The sequence below is a fragment of the Topomyia yanbarensis genome, chromosome 3 (assembly GCF_030247195.1).
Source record: "Topomyia yanbarensis strain Yona2022 chromosome 3, ASM3024719v1, whole genome shotgun sequence".
In the NCBI taxonomy this organism is placed as follows: domain Eukaryota; kingdom Metazoa; phylum Arthropoda; class Insecta; order Diptera; family Culicidae; genus Topomyia; species Topomyia yanbarensis.
Window position 1 is genome coordinate 373636512 of NC_080672.1, and position 20379 is coordinate 373656890.

A 20379-nucleotide genomic window follows, 5' to 3' on the forward strand; every position below is an offset into this window, starting at 1 on the left:
GTTAAAGACTGTCTTCGACAATATTATCAGGCAAATGAGAATAACTATCTATTTATTTATCTATTTAAGTAGATTCTTTTTAGATACTTTTTATATCATTGGACTTACGAATTAAAAATATCGTAGACTGATTTTCCTAGGTCCCTGGAACTATAGTAAAAGTCAAAATGTAAAGTGAGTGCAAAAAAACTACTGATTTCACTACAAAGCAAGAATAAGAACCTTAGCTTTATTTACTTTCAGCGATCTTGCAAAACCGTTGGAACTTGAGAAGATTACCTAAATTAAGTAAATGTTAATTGTTAATATTATTTAACATTCAATGGTTTTATTTCGGAATTCATGGGTTTTTGGACAATGTAAAATATATATATTTCAATGATTTAATCTACTAATGGAAACTACCCAGAATTTAATCTACTGAGCCAAACTGCTCAGAACTTGTTCACTAATCGAAAGAAAATTAGATAGCACTGATTAACGAATGCTTCTAATTTACGTAAAATATGGTAAATATAACATTGATGACACCACCAAAATAACTAGAAACTTTAAACTTATAAGCTTAATAATTTCAGCATCACTTGCTTCCGACACATGGAAGAGAACACATCGCACTTACATCCAATTTGCCAAATAGGCTTTCTTTTAGAGTTGTCTGTTTTTAAATTACAGCAAATTATCCGTTTCCTGTGAAACTATAGCGAAACTTTTTATCAATTCGTTAAACAAATATGTGGACACTCATCTGCTCAGTAATTGGTTTGTTCTTGAATAAAAATAAATAGCTCTTGATTTTTTTACAATCATCATCAAAATTGGAAGAGATGTATAACTTCTTGAAGAAAGTTGTAATGTTTGTCTGATTACTGGTTTGTTTTACCACTATTTGGGAAAAAGTTTCAATTAAAGTACGGATAACGACGACGAAATGAGAAGATCAGAGCGCAATTCCGAAAGCACTCGTGGTGAGTGTACAAAAGATAAAAGATAGAAGAGTGATCTTGAATCGATTTCGATTGGTTGGTTTTTTTCCTCTCTTTTCTCTCTTATTTAAGATTATCTCTCTCATTTTATTCCATGACGAGCAAAAACAGAACGAAAGACTGTCACATACTGAAGACATGAAATCGAAACACTTATCCAAACTTATTGGCTTATAGATTCAATCAGTCCCAACATTCTAGCCGCCCTTCGTGATTGCCTATTGTTTTACCACTTTTTGACGCGTCCACTTTTAAAATAATTTTATTTTACACGTTTTTGCAGATATCACGGATTTATGGATTAACAGTGTATTAGTACGGAACGAATTACTCGTAAAATGAAATGAAGCGTCAATAAAAATAGTATTGCGTTAAAATGACGCGAAAAAAATTGTCTTCTCGGCTGCATCGTTCTCAGACAAATTGAAATACTTTTTGTGTAGCACAGTACAGAGTACAGAGTGCACAGTGTGCGCTGACCTAATACAGAAATTCAAAATTGTGTGTAATTCAAAAAATTATCGTTTAAAAATAACGAACGGGATCGTGGGTCTGTTATATATTTCCTTATGTAAACAGCAAAATTAATATAACGAGTTTAAATATTTGTCTGGCAGATCTCGCGCAAGCGCTTAGTCATTGCACGTGGACACCTGTTTACGAGGCGAGGAAATATTTTTTTGCTCACCAACTATGTCTTGGTGGGGGGGGGGGGAGTTGTTCTTTTCTATCTCGCTATTGTACATTTCCCTGTCATCGTAGTTGCTGTCTTTATGTTCGCGAATATCTGATTTCTCCCAAATGTGACATTAATCTGCGAGTAAGCGGTATCCGATCCTGTAGCGGAACATTGATTTTCTCATCGTCCATATATAGGAGGATTTTAGTTATAGCATTCTCACATACAACCATGTGTTTTAAGTTGATCGAAATGAATGGTTTCGTCTGTGCTAATTTGTTGAGCGCTAAATGCCTGACATGGTAGAACTCGATAAAGGCGGCTTCCGAAAGTCTAACCTCCATTTACACCTTCAGGAAATGTTCCACATTATTAATGCTCGGTCCTATGCGAATCATCAATAATTTTATAATCACCGTATTTGGCTGGAGCAACACTTCTTGCTTCTGCTACTCACTGATCTCGATAGATTACTACAGCAACAATTATAGTAACAGTTTATTCTTCAGACAAGACAATATAAAAGTTACTATTTTTGTCGTTCGCTTCGCACTGGCTCGAGCAAAAGCATAAAGTACACTGAATTTCGTGACCATTGCCTTTGGTGGTTATAAATAGTTTTCTTCAACTTTTTCTCAATAATTTGTTCAAACCAAATCAGGAACAAATTTTGTTAAAAGTAGCCGGTTTTATAAATTTATTTTTAAAAAATTTCGGGAGGGGCTTTAGCCCCCTAGCCCCCCCTCTGGCTACGTGCCTGTTGGTGGATTAAGATCAGTAGACCTGCTTAGCCCTTGAAAATGATGCAATTTGTTTCCGTACATCCTTTATTCTTTGTGGTGAATATAAATGTTGTTTCCCTCTGCTAGTTAAGTTATTATAATTATTTATTTATTAGGGCTTTAACCTCGAAATACAAATGCTTTTTAAATTCAAAATTAATTCAAAATAGATAAAAAAGTATAAATCACCGAATATCATTTCTGTCGACTATCCTGGGCGCACTGTTTCCGCTTCTTGTGTTTATTTTTTTTTTCTTGGTGGTGAGGGATGGTCCGGTGTACCCTCTGCCGCTTGCTCGCCAGTTAGGTGTGAAATCCATACTAAATTTGCAAAAGGGCGAACAAGATTTGTAAACAAACTTTTATTTTGATGGTTTCTCTTAATTTACTATAATTTCAAAGCAGAAAACAATTGAAATTACTTCTACGAAGGGTAAAAATTTACATTAACGCATATTTTTCATGAAATTCCACTCTGCAGCAGACTAATGAGCGAAACAAGTTTGTTTACAAAAAACACTTTCGCCCTTTTGACGAATTAATATTGAAATATTCAGTTGTTTGCGGCTGCAACTGTTCACGGCATCATTCACCGTGAATATAGTACACTCAAAAAATAAATCACGTAGCTATTACATGAAAACTTATATAGATCTCATCCACCGCACTTTTCACGTAAATTCTATCGGGTGGTCCGGTATATTTGAATCAGCTTCAATATCTGATGCATCATGTAAAAGTTATGTGATTGTCGTATAATTTTCAAATGAATTTCACGTAAAAATAAAATGAAACCAAACGTAACAACTACATGAACTCAAACGTAATATTTACATGAAGCCAACCATAGCGACTACATGAAACCGTACGCACAATGTATGTGTATTACTAGTAATTATTGCCAGTTTAATTCAGGTGTTTTCAATTAATTTTGAACAGCATATAATTCAATTGTTTCCATTTATTGAAATATATTTATATGAAGTGACCTAATTGTAAATACAATAATTCTTTCACTGTACCTGCCTGAAGACATTTTTTGCTTGCAGTTCAGTTTGGTAATGACAATCGTTCATTGGCCGTATAGTCTTTTCCCCCAGCATTTGAGTTCTGGTTGAGAAGGCCAAAAACCACGACGGGTAGTGCGATCGATACCACATGGTTCTGATGCAAAAGTTTGACTAAGAACGTCTATTGTATCTGCTTTAGTTTGCTTCCTATTTGAATGTTATAGTTTTTTCGTAAAAAAATGCCTCGAAATAACGTGTAGTTTTGAAAACGACCCATAAACCAGTTGACAAAATACACTTTGAGGGGGAAACATACATGAAACATATTTTGTTTATTGTTTATGCTCTGTGTTTTCTTTACGGTGGTGGGATTGTTGAAATTGGTGAAAAGGTTCTGCAAATAAAAAATACATTGTTTTCGAACAGCATTCTATTATATTATAAGGAACACTTACAATGGAAAACTTCAATCAAAGAATGTGGGATATCAACAACCAATTATCAGCCATTTTGTAATTCATTTTTTCGTATAGGAAATCTACGTAAACTGCGTTTTAACGATAATTTTCGCATCACTTAAATAATATGTGGCAAGCACATAGCTTCTACAGGGTTGCCATATGACGTTCATAGGAATCATATAATGTTTGTAATAATTTGAAAAGTAGACATTTACAGGATCGTTCACGTAAAATCAAAGTGATTTATTTTTTGAGTGTAAGGATGGACATACACAATCACTTTCGCGGAGAGTTTAAACACGGACAAACAGACATAACAAATTCGTCCAAAAATATCGGTCATAAACACTCAATTGCAATAGCATCCCTCAGACTCGGAATCAATTTTTCATTGGTAACCTGTCGCCAGTATATTTGCGCATATGTCAGTGACGTCACTATCGCCATATATGGTGACAGTTCAAGCAAAAAATATATTTAAATTGGCCATTAACGCAGGCAAAGAATTCTGTTTGAGTGTTTTGGCTGTTAGTATGTGGTTTAAACTAAGTATTTACTAGAAACCCCATTCATCCGATCAGCACTGTCATTCAATTATAGGCTAAAAATAGAATGCGTAGTTGACTTATGCTCGATAAATATAGATTAAGATAAATTCACGAGGGAATTGGAATTCAAAATTTAGATATCATATCCCGTATGGCTGTATCAACTCTTGCGCATCACGGTGCTCGTTCTGTTATTCGTTTGCAGTATGTAGTAGTTAGTGTTGACTGAAACGAAGAGTCTTTACAGTCCGTTCACACCGAAATCCGGACACAGTTGTAGGATTGCTGTTCAGCCAAACTACTACTAAATACGATCATTGTTTTTGCTCTTGAATAATACATATACAAACGTAAAACGTGTACATTGTTTTGACAAGAACCTTTTTTGTTTTCAAGACGCGCCATCTTCTGAGTTAAGCAAATCTAGGATAAAACATATTGCTTTCCTGGACCTGAATTGCAAACTGCAACTAGTCGATGTTGGTGAACAACCAAAACACAAATACAAAACTAAATTGCCTGAAAAGTATCTTGTATGGCAAGCTATATGTTCTTGTGGGTTGAAAGCTCAGGCACTCGTAACTACAGGAACTATAAACTGTAAAATTAATGGGTAGGTCTGTCTCAAAAAATGAATGCTGCCTTCTCTGTATAAGCATGCAATTAAAGCGTTTTGGTCAAATTTAGTCAGCTGCCATTACGCTAAGGACTCGATTGCTTGGTATGAACAGAATGATAATGTACGGATTTTTGCGTGAACAGCCTTTAAATAGACAATACCAGTAGATAGTGGGTTAGTATTTTATCTACGACTGCACACGAATAGTTGAAAACGATAACGATCACAATTGATTAACGCAAATGATAACGGCCGATAGCACTGGCTATGTCAGTACGTAGTGAACAGTTCTGCAGTTGAGACTGGGATTTATCAACATGGAACGTTGGCAAGGAAAAGTAGCAATCGTGACGGGAGCCAGCTCGGGAATTGGTGCCGCAACGGCTAAAGCACTAACCGTTGCTGGAATGGTGACGATAGGGCTAGCCAGAAGAGTCGATCGCGTGGAAGCATTAAAGTCAGAGCTTCCTGTGGAAGTAGCTTCCAGGATGCATTCCTTTCGATGTGACGTCTCGAAGGAGGCGGATATCCTGGCGGCATTTGAGTTTGTCGAGGATAATTTCGGCGGAGTCGACGTGCTGGTAAACAATGCTGGAACATATCAAAAAGTAGATTTACTAGCACCCGGGAACACAGATTGTTTGAGACAATCTTTGAATACCAATGTGCTGGGATTAGCATTGTGCAGCCGGGAAGCATTCCAATCGATGAAGAAACGCTCCGTTGATGGGCATATTTTCCACATCAACAGTATCGAAGGTCACAAGGTACCTTTCTACCCAGGTGCGAATCTGTATCCGGCCAGTAAATATGCGGTTACGGCAATTACCGAAACGATGAGAAATGAACTTAGAGAGGCGGGTACCAAAATTAAGGTCACGGTAAGCTTAAATCAACGATTCGCCATTCTTACTTGTTACTCAATCTATGAACATTTTTAGAGCATCAGTCCTGGATTTGTGCGGACCGAAATGGTAGAACTGTGTGATACGTACAACAACCTGGAAGTGGAATCGTTGCCGATGCTTCAACCGGAAGACATAGCGAAAGCTATTGTATATGCGCTGGGCACTCCGCCACACGTTCAGATTCATGAATTGACGATCAAACCTGTTGGAGAGCCGGTTTGAGGAAGTGACATGTGCGCAAACGGATGTCTTCAATATATACAAAATCGTATTAATAAACCTGTTTTTAATCCACCTAGTGATGTAATAGTGCATTTCTCATTCACACGTACTAAGTTTCTATGACAGCATTGGCATCGTGAGAAAGTGTTCTACAACTATGAACCTGATTAGCTATGTGTCGACGCTGATTGATAAATTAAAAAAAAAAATTGAAAACAATTATGATATTTAATTAGCTTAATCGGCAGAAGATCATTCATTTAAAAGTAGGTACATTATCCTTACGGTTAAATACTCTGAGAAAGAAAAAAAAACATGCCAAAAACGCATAGAAGAGATACATTGATCGATTGAACTGATCATATATTTACTGAATCACGTATAGTATTTATATTACAGTCATTATCTTTCGGATGTCAATTTATAGATACCGTGTTAAAACTGTTCGCCAACCGGTTTAATGATTAACTCGTGAATCTGCACGCGCTCAGGTGTTCCAAGTACGTAGAGAACTGCGTTGGCGATATCCTCGCATTCTAGCTTTGGGAAATCTTTGTGATCTTCCAAACCTGCCACAATTTCCGTCTTTACCACACCGGGACTGATGCTCTGTAAATAATTGGTCTGTTACGTAACAATTCGGATGTTTCAAATATTTCAAGACTTACTGTAACTTTCACCTTGGAGTGCATCTCTCGCAATTCGTTTCGCATAGTCTCTGTAATTGCCGTAACGGCGTACTTGCTGGCTGCGTACATATTCATGTGAGGAAACGGTAGTACCTTGTGGCCAGCTATGCTATTGATGTGCACTATATGTCCAGCAACCGAACGCTGTTTCATCGACTTGAATGCTTCCCGGCTGCACAGTGTCAAACCTAGAACGTTGGTATCCAAAATTTCCTTCAAAGCCTGTCCGTCATCTTCCGCAAAGAGTGCGGTCTGCTTAACGATTCCCGCGTTATTGATCAACACATCGATGCCACCGAATTGTTCACGAATCTGTTGAAACGCTTCTCTAATATCCTCTTTCTTGGATACGTCACAGTTCAGGGCATGCAGTCTGATTGACGACTCGACAGGAAGATGAGCTTTCAGTGCTTCTACACGTTCGACTCGACGAGCCAGTCCAATCGTGATCATACCCGCTTTGGCAAGTTCTTCTGCTATGACCGCTCCGATGCCGGCACTAGCTCCCGTTACGACAGCGACTTTACCTACCCAACGATCCATCTTGTTATCAGTTCGACGGTTGAAGTTGCACTGCTGACTGATTGGGTAAACGGCGTTCAAGTTGATGAATGAATATGAAAATGAAATGGGATTGCATTATGAACTTTAACTATAATTTCGATATTTGTATAAAATATTAAATATTATTCAATGTGCAATGATTATAGAGACATCAAACTTATCATCGAACAATAGTTTAAAAATGGAATTGATTATTTACCTGTATTTGAAATCGTGACCGAGAATCCATTATAATAATCTAAAGATACACCCAATGATCCGATTGATTAGATTAGAAAGTGTTTCGCAAAACCGAATATTAATACGAACAAGCATCAACATGTTAACCCGCTTATCTCTTCCAATTACAGCCTATCTCCGCTGATATCGCACTCTGTATGGGAGCCTAACGACCACATCGAAACCAGTTCAGCCTAACAGAAGCAAAAAAAAAATATTTTCGTTGGCACATTATTCCAGTGCGATCCGTTAACCATGAATCAGCCGCCATCAGTACCGGGAGGAGGATACGCCCCTTACGCACCGTACCCGCCCGGACCAATTGTAGACGATAAAAATGGTCCGCAAGCACCGTACCCTTCACCATATCCAGCTTATCCTCCGATGTCGCAAGACAGTGGCATGGGATATCCTCCAGCGGGACAGCCTCCATATCCAACGGGACCGATGGTAGCAGGATATCCTCCAGCAGCGGTAAGTTGCTTTAATGTAGTTCTGGTGTAATAAGGTTGTAGTTTTCTTAATTGTTTTGATGTTTTAATATAGTTATTTAATACAATAGGATACGCTCCTTTAGCAAATATTTTTTATCGCAACAAACTGATTGAATGCCGCAAATTAATATCGCTTTAAACAGTACTCTTTAAACTCTTATTCCAAAACTAGATAGTTCATTCTATTTTTTAAGCAACCTACTATTGTTTCAACTGCAACAATCTTTCAACCCATTTATGTTTAGTGTGAACAATTTTGTTTTACCACTTTTCGAAAACATCTTGAGTAATTTACTTACTATTACAACTACAATATACGGTGTCGAACAAAAATATAAGAGCTCTGCGGTATTAGCATTTCTTTTTGCGCCACTAACCTCTACGTTATAATTACCATGAGGCCATATAGTGGTGGGCTATATTACTTATGGATCAATTAACGTTACCAACTTTGTAGCATGGACCGTAATGATATGCAACCAGAAATAACAAATTTATGAGAATATAAAAAGCCATCATGACAAAAAAATTAAAGGGTTTTGTACAGGACACGACCACGGTGACATTAAAAATGTAGCTTTTTTCAAGAGCGTGCAAATGAATTTTATCTATCACACATATCGACTCACGTTCTTGTTCACTCGCCTGTTTTCGTATGTTACAATTTGCTATATACCCTCCCCATCAAAACATAATTTATTGAAGGTCTTTTAACGGTAATCTATTAATTAATCAAGTATCTCACTAGGTGATTAGCATTATTTGGCTGATCCATCTATTAAAAATAGGCTGGTCTGTCCAGAAAATATATTCAAAAGAAAAGTTCCATATTGAGAGCTGTGATGAGGAAGCCCACGCCCGCCAACGGAAATATACAGATTCTCCATGAAATATGAAATTTCATTTTCTATTTAAATTTTCAATAATGTACTAATGAACTTAAGTAAACAATCTTAAGTTTAAGTATTTCTTGATCGATTAGTGGTGGAAAAAATGAAATTATTTGATAAATTACATTGTTATGCAACGTTCGCACTACCAGTTAAAACGGGTTTTTATGCTATCTTGGTGATATTTTTCTTGTTGCTAATTATTAAAACTTGTTATAACTCTGTAGTGTAAACATTGTATTATTAAACCAATTCTGCAGCCTTTTTTTGTTATATAGGTGTTTTATGTGGTAATAGGACTGACATAATTATATCATCAGTGCAGCGGTTTGTTTCATAATTTAAAACAGATTTATTTTAAAATTTAAATTAGTATACCCAACCGTTCTATTTGTTGTATACTTTAAAACGCAATTAGAACTGTGTTTTAAATACATATGGTAGAACAGATATTCTGACTGGATGAACTGGGAAAACAATTTTAAGTCCAGTAACGCTTAAGACATGGCTTGAATTTGAATCGAAAAAGAACACCCGTTTCAACTGCTGCTGGGACGGTAAGTTCTGTTTTAAAATTTTCCGTTGTGCGCAGTACGAAACAAAAGTGTTTGAAATTAGAAAACAAAAAGTTCTGCTGGGAATGTGATTGTTTCCGATGCAATTACACACAGATTTTTCACGCAGGGGATATAGGCCGTGTAAATAAAAAACCGCGTAAATTAAAAAAACGCTATAATGAAAACCGCGTAAATTTCAAAATCCGCGTAAAGAAACCTGAGTGTACTCTCCTATATAAAATACTACGCTGCTGAACAGTGCAATAACTACAGAAGCACGTTGTCAGATGCCTTACTGATAAAAAAACATATAACCGAAATATGAAATATGAAAACCAATAGGCTCTTTACCCTACGCAGCTACAAAGCGCCGTAAACATGGATCAACAAGTTACAACGCACACGCATGCATAAAAATAAATATACGCAACACTCTTAAGCAGCACACACCGTATTGAATTAAATCCAAACCACCCCGCCCACCCACTTCGCAAATCATTCTGTGACACCGTGCTGGTACCCGAAAAATCCGCACACGGCCACCGCTGCCGAAAATGCATGCCGTCTACCGCTTAGCGTCCAGACGCTGCAGCCATGATCTTACCCGTTCGACATAAGAACAAAAACTGATTCAAACGGGTACGCGTCACCTCTATTTATAAACTAACAGTATATGGTTTAGTCACTTAGGTGCGAGTGTGTGCAAATGCCAACGTTACCGAAAATCGATAGCGCTTATTGCATCGCCCGGAGACGATGTTGCTCATATGGGATAAGAGCAACAAATGATTTAAACGGACATGCGTTGCTTCTATTTATGACTTTTCGTGTTTCATTGAGCAACTAAGCTGCCCTCTCTTGACGGCTGTGTCTGAGAAATCTGCCTCACGAATGGTAATTTTCCCGTTTTTCGTGAACTTTTTAATTTTACCAATTTCCAAAAGTGTACTTTTATTGGGGAGATATTAAATTATTACCAATATTTAAATTAGGTGTATCTGAATCGGTTGGTGTATGAATGATTAAAATCCATCTAGTAATATCGGAGTTATAAGCGTGCAAACCTTACATAGTTTCGTTACATGGGAGATAGTTTAGATTTTAGAATGACACCTAGCCCCAGATAGTGGAGTAAGACATTTTTAATGTCAAAATAAAACACCTTTCGCGATTTATCCGGAACATTGAAGTTTATATACCATATATGTACTCAACTTAGGAGAAACATCGAAAATGACATTAAAAGTCTATTTTCAGCGATTTGGTTCGAGAAAAAGAAGTTGAAGACTTCATTCTCTAGAATGAAACGGGTATTGCTGGGATATTGCTCTCTGCTTCTAGAACGATCGACAATGTTGTAACCATGTACGTGACCCGAAGCCAAATGTAGCGACTGTACACTTAGGAATACTAACGTTGTTGATGATAATCTCTACACACATAACTACAAGCGATGCATTCAAATCAACAACGAAGATCACGGATGAGATCAAATAGTCTGTGGCACACAGTGCTCTCCGTGGAAGGCTAATAAAGAATGAATTGGTTGGTAGAAATCCCAGGAAAGTTTCACTTGGAGACTCGACTGTAGTACGCCAAAGACCAGATGAAATGGGTTGGCTCCGAAAACAGGTAGAACATCCTATGGTCGCATTAGATGAAGGTTTTGATGGGAAAAGATTGGTTCGAAGTCGAGTAATTATAAGTCATAAGATGTTCAAACATCATGGTTGAGGGTTATTTTTCTTGAATTTCTTAATTGACCCGGAAATACAAAAAACAAAGAGGAATAGTAAAAAAATATGCAAGAAGTATGGTCTGTTATCCCAATTAGAACATAACGCATTCTGCTTCATAAAACGTCAAGAACACCGCCCGTTCTGGGTTATGCAATACAACTGAGCGACCAAAAATAAAAGTATTACAATGTAAAAATCGGAAATAAACTTCAAACGTAAAAATCGGTCTGAGATCCCTCAGCATGAGAATCGCTTAAAATGTTCTCAACTGCAAAACTCGGAAAGATTGAACCTCCAGTATACTGCCGCTATAAGCATAATCGGCGCCGCCGCCGAACGGTAGACCGGCGGCGCGCCGCCGACTCATTTTTTCCACGCCGACAATTCGCGAACTCGAAAATCGTTGACTCGTAATTTTATCCACAAATCTAGGAACATTGTCTATGGTCCGAATATACGACGTTAACTGATTCATGATTTATCACTTCTGATCTTAATCTTCACACGTAAACAATTTCACTGGAACGCATTGTAATATTCATAGATTTTTTAACCGATTATTATTTCTAGTATGCTAGTCACGATTCACCAGTCGAGCTCGTGAAACTGTTCATGATATAGTTCTGGAAGTAATTAATTTTCCGCATAATATTATTATATTTACGTAAACAATTTGAAGGAACTCAGACTATTATTCATGGATTCGAGAACTGTTTCATGTGTGCTTTTGAATACTGCTCTGCTCCTTGGTTTTGAAATTTCTATGTGAGCTATTGCGTACAACAGCTAGCACCCAGTCTCATAGGCACGAGCATTAGATACAAGGAAACTATTAGGGCCTGTAACTCTGTTATTCTTTTGTTAAGATTCAGTGTAATGTGAATGAAATGAAACTGCGCTAAGCACCAAAAATACATTACGTAGCCACAATTCATGTCCGTGAAATAATTAGGAAAACTATAAGACACGTGACTCTGTGTAAAAAATCCGACAGTATGTTCAAGACTAAAATATCACGATACAGCGAAGAGAATTTACGTAAATCTTTGCATATCGTTCAATTCTTGACTTTTTTGACGTAGGACTGCGTCTTTGTTTTCAGTATGGGGGTGCACTTAGCAAATTCTACAAAAATGGTATGTAACGAAAAGTGGTCCAATTTTAAACGCTCAGCTATCTAACGATAAATTTTTAATTTTTTTGCACATATCGCCCCGAAATAATTCTAAGAATAGATTCCGATAGATAAACCCAAAGATTTTTGATATCATGGCATTACAAATTCAAATAATGTACAATCTAGTCAAAATATTGCGCATTTTCACACAGATGGGTAGAGCAAAAGAGACAACTAGTACCACGACACTATGTTAATGTTAACCGTGTTTGCAAATGGAGCTCGAATGTACAAGCGATTTTGTGTACGAATAGTTGTGTTCGAGATTGCACTCAAAAGATCTGTGTGCTGGAGACGAGCACAACACAAAAGAAAACATAGTGTTTGAACGGACAACTTCAGTCGAGTGTTGAACGGCACTGGGTAGCGTACCTCTCACTCAGCTACACTTCTCACTCAGCCACACTTCTCACTCAGCTACACTGGCTGTGGAAACACACAGCGTAGTGATCTGCTCCGCCTGCCGTTAAACAGGCAAATAGCTTGTCCGGCAAAATCCGTTCCTTAAATAGTCGATGATGACGTCATTCATAGAAGCGTAGCGCTAGTCAAGAGATATTGACACATAGCTAAATGCGTTACTTAATTTCCGCACTCACTCGAAAATGTTACCGTCTTTTTAATCTGATGCAAACTAAAACAAAATAGGCCGGAAATGTGAACTTCATTCTTGTCGAAGTGCCCAAGACGGGAGCTGTTCATAATCATTTCTTAGGGTACCACACGATGCCGATCGGTGAGTAAGCACATAATAGGATGTTACTAATTTAATTGATTTGGTGTACCGATTCTAACTAGATGTATGCAATGGATTCGAATTTGTTGGTCCCCTGAACTGATGGAGAAATTGTCGGGATGCAGATGCAACGAAAACTAGAGATACGCTCAGACCATTTTCTATCAGACTTGTTTAGTGATCCGTTTCAACCCAACAGGAGCTAAAACACAAGTCGTGTAATCATTATGAATGATAGTAACTGTATATTTAGGTTTCGTCAGGATGTAGATCTGTATGATTCCAGTACATCGAGCATACTTTGCACTCAAGATAGAAGCAAATCTTATGTTGAAAGAAAATGTAGTGCCACGGAATCGTATGCTATATCATCGCGGCGATTTTGTACTTACAAGAAGTAAAGAAGTAATGTGTCTACCTTAGAAGGTGTCCTTACATGATCATTAAAAGTGACATTTCTGCGCAGTAATGCCATCAATAACGCCTCGTGTTAGGGTACCTGCGGGATTCTAAAAGAGCGACGGCAAAGAAGACTAAATAGAAACAAAAAACAATGAAACAATAACAGGAATTGATTTCCTCAAACAAAACAAAAACTATTTTACCGTTGCTTAATTTCCCAAATATAGAACAATAAATGATTATGATGAGACGTAAATATGCAGTCTTTAAATTTGCCCATTGTAATCATTATTCCATGGGAAGTCTTAGTATGCGACATCGACAATTTTTCTATTTCGCTCCCAAATTTTACAACTGTAAAAATAGTTCCACCTTTCATTTATTATCTTGCATTTGGCAAGCAGGGTGAGTACCATTAGAGCTTCAGTTGAAAAAAAATATTTCATATGGTTGCGAGAATTACATTTTGTGCAATTTGTTCAAAAGATGTCGCAAGTACATCGTGGGCGATGATTTTTTTAGAATTTTTTTCAAGCTGTAATGTCTGTTTGTATGTGCTGCGAAGTCTGTTACAATAGAGACCAAAAATTTCGGAAAGAAATTGTACTGTCAAGATTTTTTTTAGTTACATGGGCGTTAATATTCGTCACGCCGACACACGCCGGGGCGCCACCACCGGTAGGTTCCAACGGCGTGTCGCGTACATTTGATCGGAGTACATTGAGGCTTAATAGTTACAAATGAAATTCTTACTTCTTCCCATTCCAATGATATAATAGTTCAGAATTACAAAGGTTTTTATGTAATAAATTGTTAAAAATCGAAGAGTCTCTAGAATATTTCTATACTGCTATTGGTCAGGGGGTCCATCGATTTCAACCACTTATATCGGTTTCTTCGATGGGTACTGAGAACAGGGTTAGATTTCAATGTGGCATCCCTGATTGATGACTGTCGCTTGAAAAGAAAAAAAATTGAGTGCGCTGGGCAAATTAGTACCAATTAGCTTTTTCTTAAATATATCATATCTAAGAATGAGAGCCTTTTTTGTTTTGTTTTTTGAAAGGGGGCGGTTTTGACTGTCATATTGTGCAAAGAGCGAAGGGTTATATGTTAGAGCGACCGAGTTATTAACAGAAAAGAAAGTAAACAATGAAAGTCTCAACCCTACACGCCACCGAAAAACTACCTAAAATTTAGTACTTTTGACTCAATCTCGTGGTATCGTGCAGGAAGGTAAAATTAGGTAAACCGTGTCGAAGGTAGTTTCCATTTAACTACGGCAAAAATAATAACTCAACTTTGAGTTTAATTTACTTAAATTTAAGTTGAATTTACCTAATTTTGAGTATACCCGAAACAACTTAAAAGTACCTTACTGCACGGAAGACCTCGACTGAGTCGAATCTCTCGTTTTGTTTTTGACAACACTAATAAGAGCGAAAGCGACTCACAAGCTCAAAAGTACCTAAATTTAAGTTAAAAGAACTTATTCTGTAGGTTATTTTATGGTTGCGTGTAGATTTAGGTTTGTCTTTTTCATGCACAAGGACCACCCACCAGGTGGTTTCATTGTTCTGCATTAGAGGATCATAGACATGAAATCTATTTCAGCACGCGATTTTCTGATGCGATTAGATGAATTTCACACATCGGTGTTTCGATTCGACTATGACTCATATTATAATCGGTTATAGAATGGAGGGATAGTGGTAATCAAATCTCGTATTGAATAAACAGTGCTGGGCATAAGTGTAGTACTGGGTAGTAAAATATTACTTTTTTTGTTTTGGAGTATTTGTATTGCGAACATTAATAGTGCAACGATCGACTGACGCTGGTCTCAAAATCAGTCGTCTTATCTTTGAACCTAGACCAAAATTCCTTTACGTTTTGCGTTTGTGGATATTACTGTAATGTGTATACGAGCGCTTACAAAACATGATCAAATTTTAAAAAGGAAGAATCATATAGCGTAAGTATGCGGGCAGCACTGTTACACTGGTTGGAAAAAGACAAACAAGTACATTTTTGGACGGCTATCAATTCTTATTTAAGCACGATACGCTCACAAAAACAAGTAAGGCCAATATCTGGAACTATTACCGTTTATTTGAGCATTGACAGTTATAAGTATTATCCGTAGAATTGGCCGGTGTTGCCAGAAACTGTTTTATTCAACAGCGAAAAATGAAATTTAGAAATATCTTTTAAAATTGATCAAATATCTCAATTTCGACTGTATTTGACAAACTTTTCTATGCAATTAGACTATAGTAAATATTGCAGGATGATTATATTGAATTTCGGAAGGTAAAAGTTGAATAGCTTTTAACACTGCGTGAGAAGCTTCTGTCACAATCAAAACAGATTTTTCGTGTTTCCTGGCAACAAGAGTTTCAAGGAAAATATGCACTTAGGTATGGAAGGGTTAAGTAGCTGTCAGTTTTGTTTAATAAAATCGTTGATTTTGCACAATCATACGAACTTCCCAATCATCCATCACATTCTCATTTTTTGTCATGTTCTAATGGCTAGAGTGCAATCTAGCGGTAAAAATGTTCAATTCATTGGCACGCCGCTTGAAATCATTTTTCGTCACTCTACTGAAGACATTTCGCGATATTTTTTTTCGAGAAAGTTGTCTACAGAAGCAGTTTTGTAATAAATTTTTGCGAATCTTGATAAACTAGTAAATATCTATCAAATTATGACTGTAAAAATAATAATAATTAAATGATAATCTTCCGTTTTGTGTACCTTAATTGACTGTTGCTTAACTTTCGTCGCGTGATTTTGAGAACCAACCAATATTTATTACGAACAATTCTGCTGATATACTTGAGGCTATATTATTCTACACATTGGATGTACGATAACTTGCTGTAAATCTAAAAAAAGAAAAAAAACCTTGCTCGTCAGTGGCTCAACTTATGCCCGACACTGTAGTACACATTGTTGCTCTGCTGTGTTCTGACGATTTCCTCCAAATGTTAGATGTTTTTTCGGAAACATCCACAAAGTCGGACTTATTTAAAATACATTTAAATTGACCTTGAAAACGTGAATTTATTCTCATATTTAGTTCCAAATTGAAAATGCCCGGCGGGTTTTCTCATTTGCAATTATTCACATCTCGTCGCTGTTGTGCTATCTTATGACAAGCGCCATTTTGCACATTTCGAGAAAAACGATTTTTAATTTTTTTTGCCTATTCTGTATTAATCTCTCAAATATTACGAAGATCGGTGGACTATTGTGCGAGTTTTCACTAAAAATGTAAACAAAAATCGCACTCACACGTGTCATAGGTGTGTATTGATGAAAAAATTTGTATGACGTGTCATAATCGTGCATGGAAAATTTTCCATAGAAAAAAAATCACGAATTATGAACTTTTATTCATATCTTTGGTTTCATTTGGTCTATAAACAATCGGTTAGATGAATTTTGAAGGAAATGAGTCAGGGAATCTAGAAAAAATAGTTATTTGTGGTTACAGTGTTGCCAAATAGGCAATATTTCCAGTTTAAAGCTAAAACTGCGGTTTTCTCCCAATACATGTATTTTTCTTTTAATATTTTTTATGCCATTGTGTTTCTACGACATTTTTACACATACAAGCTACTAAAACTTCATTATAACTTGAACCATTCCCAATATAATAATTTAAAGAAAAAACTCACAATTTCTAATCACTTTTCTCGCTATATTTCAGTAACTAAGCAAAATTTCAAAATTCTGGAAACACCATCTTGTAGAGATTCGTTAGACGAGTAATGTGGCATATTTAACTCAGTTTACCCCAAAATGGCGTTTGTCATAAGATAGCACAACAGCGACGATCTTTCATAGGTTCTAACCAGATTGAAAGATTTTGTTTGTGATTCTATTGTGATAATCAACAAAATGTCACGATTGATGCCAATTCGAGACGTTTGCAATCCACTTTCGACGACCCTATTTTGGAATTACAGTGAAGCTGAAGACCCATTTTTATCAGCCCCTTCGCGAATTTTAAGCTTATAAAATAGTCATTGGTCATTGGTAAAATCGGGACATATATTTTTCTGTCTTTTTAATAAACCGAAGCTCTTAAAATATTCTTCTTTGATCCTTAGATATAGCCTCGTAACCATTTCTGATTATTTACTTTAAAATCCCCTTAAGGGGATCTGACAGAGCAAAATTAAAAAAAAAATCAATATTTTTATTTTTGCATTTGTCGAATCTCTAAGATAAGAAATATATGCCAAAAAAGGATTTACTCGAATTCAACCTGGTTCGTCTACTAGAGCCCATCAAACTACCAACTATCAATTTTTATATGAAGCTGACAAAATCGGGTCAAAAGACTGGTAAAATCGGGGGTAGACAACATCGGGGGCTGATAAAATCGGGTCTCCACTGTACTGCCTTCGAGCATTATTAACATTCGGCACGCTACACGATGACTCACTGAAAGCTTGCATTTGTTGTTCACTGTCAACATTTGTTTTAACTCTTTACTGGTCGCATGCGATAATTATGATTATGGATATGATCACAAGAGTTAACTCTTGCTATGAATATGTTTAAAAATTCAAATTATGATAAGTATGACAGATTATTGTTCTTTGCATCTACTCAGTCTCAATGAGAGGGTTAATATAGTAAGCTGTGGCACTTATAGTATAGTCGATATAACTTTTGGTGCATAGCTGTTCAGATAGCCAGTATACTGACCGATTCATAAGTTTGAAGTTTGTTTAAATGGAATCGAAGGACGATGTGAGTAATTAGTAAGTTGCTGATTTGGACTGCAGTGTATATGCAGTGTTTTTGCTTGAGGCTGATACTTACTCAGTTTCTGCTGTCAAATCGATTCAGTGTCATCAAAATTGTTTGTAAGAGCAACTAGCCTGGGTTCGTTTGTAAGTTCTCAAACGAAAATGATATTACAATGGCAATAGTATTCTCAAACTTAAATAATTTTATTTACTTGAAACACAAATATCGTTCCCGCAAATTATTAAAAACTGTAGAGCACATTAACATGGTTATAAGTACCATTGCTAGGGTAGCGTTTATTTATAATATAACATAGGGTAAGCATTTCGTTTAATAGCTTCAAGCAACTGGACGAATTAAAAAGTGAATTTTAAATTAACACGAGAGTAACCGGTAGGAAAAAAATAGATGATTTTTGACATTACATGTGTGATTTCGACAGCATGCAAAAAGTTAGCTTTCACTACCTAATAAAGCAAATACTAACATGTATCACATTATATGTACAACAAGGTGACGGGTATGCTGTAATCAATGTTATCTCTTTCTCTCTCTCTCCCACCCACACAAACCACTATTGACCACACAAGTACTATTTTCAGCCATCACCGTATCCTCCGGGTGGTCCAGCGATGCAGTACGCTCCCGCTCAACCGTACGGAGCCTATCCGCAACCAGTTATGGTTCAACCGGGTGTTCCAGGTCAACCACATGCCCAGTCGGTTCCAATGGGGGCTGCCGGTCAGCCCGCCGCAGGTATGCCAATATGTTAATAATACTCATTTCAAAGCAAAAGAAAGCTAACGTTAAAATTGTCTGGTTTTAACTCGAAATGCAGCTTGCCAATATAGGGGAACATGGGCAGACTTGACCAAGCGCTAAATTCTATTATTGGCTAAGATGTGTTCTATTAGGTTCTTAAAAATTCTTTAAAAATATTTTTGTACTTGTTTGGGTCTTCTAAGGTAATTTTAAAAGTTTGGAATGAAAAATCCTTTCCTTATATTAAATATTACGTAATTAATAAATTTGCGTTAAGTGATGTATTTTTTAGCAAACTTTGTATGGACACATCTGTTCTATTAATAATTATTTTTAAAGTACTCATACATTATTTTATTCACTATGAACTAGTGAAATGATTTTACATAAATCGGAACATTGAAATAGTTATTACTACAATTTGCACGACATTGAACGCAATAACTAATGTTGGGGAGACTTGACCAAGATTTTACGGGAAGACTTGACCAAATGGCAATAATCTGAAGAAAGATAAAAAATTTCTGATATTTTCTATGCTGTGGTACCTACTGTTAACATCAAACATCAGTCTATATCTTTTAGTACTAGTGAACAAAGCTAGCAGTAATATGGCTGATTTCGTGACGTGTGAACATGCAATGTAAGCAGTACAGTTAATCGTTAAAAGGAAATACATTAAAAACAGTCGAAATTTATGAAATCCACCCTTTTATATTTTTTACTGCTACCTAAGGATCTTGACAATTTGGAAGAAAAGGATTACAGTATGTTTTATGTCATTATTTTTTGTTCTGATGTTTCAAAATTCTTTTGGTCAAGTCTCCCCAGGCCGATCACAGAAAACTTTTATAATTTTGGAAAAAGTAAAAATTTTGCAAAAAATCATGAACACGCACAATACCTTTGCACATTATAGCTGAATGACGTTTGGAAGATTGAAAACATTTTTAGAGATTTATGCAGGTTTAACTGAAAACCTGGTGAAGTCTCCCATATTTCCCTTCATTTGTTAAATCATAGCAAAAAAGGATAACCAAATTTAAAAATGTATGAAATATTTACTATTTTATAAAATACTAAAAAGGAACGGCTTTCAATTATTTTTAGGCCCGACGGAAAATGTGTATTCCTTTAGCATGTACTAGTTTCGCGAGCCTAACTT

General features: G+C 36.4%; 3 protein-coding genes across 5 annotated transcripts in view; 2 read left to right on the forward strand and 1 right to left on the reverse strand.

The window, feature by feature from the left end:
* The window catches only part of LOC131694324 (phospholipid scramblase 1), a 58327-nt gene that overhangs the window by 16572 nt on the left and 21376 nt on the right, over nt 1–20379 (forward strand). Inside the window, exons 3-4 of one of the 2 annotated variants that reach the window (XM_058982967.1) lie at nt 7819–8161; nt 19043–19208. In XM_058982967.1, the coding sequence (XP_058838950.1) occupies nt 7943–8161; nt 19043–19208 (385 nt within the window). In that variant the 5' untranslated portion in view covers nt 7819–7942. The remainder of the gene's footprint in view (nt 1–7818; nt 8162–19042; nt 19209–20379) is intronic. The other variant, XM_058982968.1, reaches the window with a different exon arrangement.
* Nucleotides 5315–6570, forward strand: LOC131694325 (farnesol dehydrogenase-like). The gene is made up of 2 exons (XM_058982972.1): nt 5315–5966; nt 6027–6570. Exons 1-2 carry the CDS (start codon nt 5403–5405, stop codon nt 6213–6215), a joined length of 753 nt encoding a protein of 250 aa, XP_058838955.1. The 5' UTR covers nt 5315–5402; the 3' UTR covers nt 6216–6570.
* LOC131694326 (farnesol dehydrogenase-like) lies at nt 6530–7773 on the reverse strand. Of its 2 annotated transcripts, XM_058982973.1 has the most exons (3): nt 7668–7773; nt 6884–7484; nt 6530–6824 (listed from the first exon to the last, which is right to left on the reverse strand). In XM_058982973.1, the coding sequence occupies exons 2-3, from the start codon at nt 7445–7447 to the stop codon at nt 6651–6653; spliced, it is 738 nt and encodes a 245-aa protein (XP_058838956.1). In that variant the 5' UTR covers nt 7448–7484; nt 7668–7773; the 3' UTR covers nt 6530–6650. The 2 variants fall into 2 exon arrangements, with proteins under 2 accessions (XP_058838956.1, XP_058838957.1); XM_058982974.1 differs by lacking the exon at nt 7668–7773 and having other exon boundaries at nt 6884–7485.